Source organism: Penaeus monodon, chromosome 19, assembly GCF_015228065.2.
Source record: "Penaeus monodon isolate SGIC_2016 chromosome 19, NSTDA_Pmon_1, whole genome shotgun sequence".
In the NCBI taxonomy this organism is placed as follows: domain Eukaryota; kingdom Metazoa; phylum Arthropoda; class Malacostraca; order Decapoda; family Penaeidae; genus Penaeus; species Penaeus monodon.
In genome coordinates, this window is record NC_051404.1 from 4,931,931 (window position 1) to 4,933,405 (window position 1,475).

Here is a 1,475-nt window from a genome sequence, read left to right on the forward strand (position 1 = left end):
CTCAAAAAAGGCCAGAGTTTCATTGAGGAGGATGGAGAGGTTCCTGTCGTCTGACGTCATTGACTCCTCAGCCGTGAGCCGTGATGACAAGGAGAGTGAGTAGTGGCTTTTGTGCTGCCATGGTATGAGGGACATTCAGAGTTTGGTCCTGAACGAATGTTACATATCATGAATATCATTTTAATCTTCTATTGCCAAGGTTTAGGTTCGTGTTTAGAGGAGAGGGATGTCGATATTGAGAGTAGATTTGTTTAATCACCCCTTTTTCTTTTGATTATAAATTAGCAGAATGGATAAATAAATGAAAAACAGTTCAATATATTGTTTAGATTCTTTTCTTTGGGAACCACAAGGAGTCTCACCTGAAGGTATCAAACTCCACAACACCATTCCTCCCCGCCTTTCAGAATCAGCCGTGGTGGTGAGTGGCGGGGAGTTCACATGGGGCGTGAAGGAGGACGAGGAGCCGTGGGTGCTGCGTGATGTGGATCTGAGGGTGGAACCGGGGCAGTTGGTGGCAGTGGTGGGATCAGTTGGGGCAGGCAAGAGCTCTCTCGTGTCTGCACTCTTGGGCGAGATGACCAAGAATGCTGGTCGCGTGACTGTAAATGTGAGTAGGGTGGAATAAACATGGTGTTTCATCATGCAAATCTCATTTTAGATGCATGCAAATGGATAATCATTTAGACTTTTCCAGTTACAATTTGAGGACCTTATCTTTCCCAGGGCAAAGTGGCTTATGTCGCCCAACAAGCATGGCTCCAGAACGCGAGCCTGAAGGACAACATCACGTGGGGACAGCCGGTGGATGAGAAGAAGTATCAGAAGGTCATTTCTGCCTGCGCTCTCCAGCCTGACCTCGACATGCTCCCTGCCGGAGACATGACAGAAATTGGGGAGAAGGTAACTAACTGGATTTGCAAAATGTGTAATATTAAAAAAAATATACAGAATAAGTCACTAATGCAAAAGGGATTACGTTTAGATACATGCAAGTGATGGATAAGACTACAACACATGTAGAAAATCGTAAAAAATAAAGACAAAAGATAGACATGCACAGTAGGGATGATATTTAAAAAAACGATAAACACTAATCAAAGACCGAGGAGCAATCGAACGCAGATATTGCAAAATCCAGTTATCTCCTTGTCTAGGGCGTCAACATGAGCGGCGGCCAGAAGCAGAGGATCGCTCTCGCGCGCGCAGCCTACAGCGACGCCGATATCTTCCTGCTCGACGACCCCCTCAGCGCCGTCGACGCGCACGTTGGCCGGCACATCTTCGACAGCCTCATCGGCCCTCAGGGGCTGATGAACGGCAAGGTAATTGGAATCGACGCTGTACTTTTTCTAGTGATTTTTTTATATATTTTAGGCGTTTACAAAAGAAATCCTTCTATGTGCTTCTCAGATACAGGTTTGAATGGTTTGCACTACAAGGGCATACGCATGCTCACAGACACATGTACGTGC

At 46.0% G+C, this 1,475-nt stretch overlaps 1 protein-coding gene across 1 annotated transcript in view; it reads left to right on the forward strand.

The window, feature by feature from the left end:
• Positions 1–1,475, forward strand: part of LOC119585312 (canalicular multispecific organic anion transporter 2-like) — a 29,058-nt gene that overhangs the window by 18,733 nt on the left and 8,850 nt on the right. The window contains exons 14-17 of the mRNA XM_037933987.1: positions 11–95; positions 408–610; positions 727–903; positions 1,158–1,325. Coding sequence (XP_037789915.1) covers positions 11–95; positions 408–610; positions 727–903; positions 1,158–1,325 — 633 coding nt within the window. The remainder of the gene's footprint in view (positions 1–10; positions 96–407; positions 611–726; positions 904–1,157; positions 1,326–1,475) is intronic.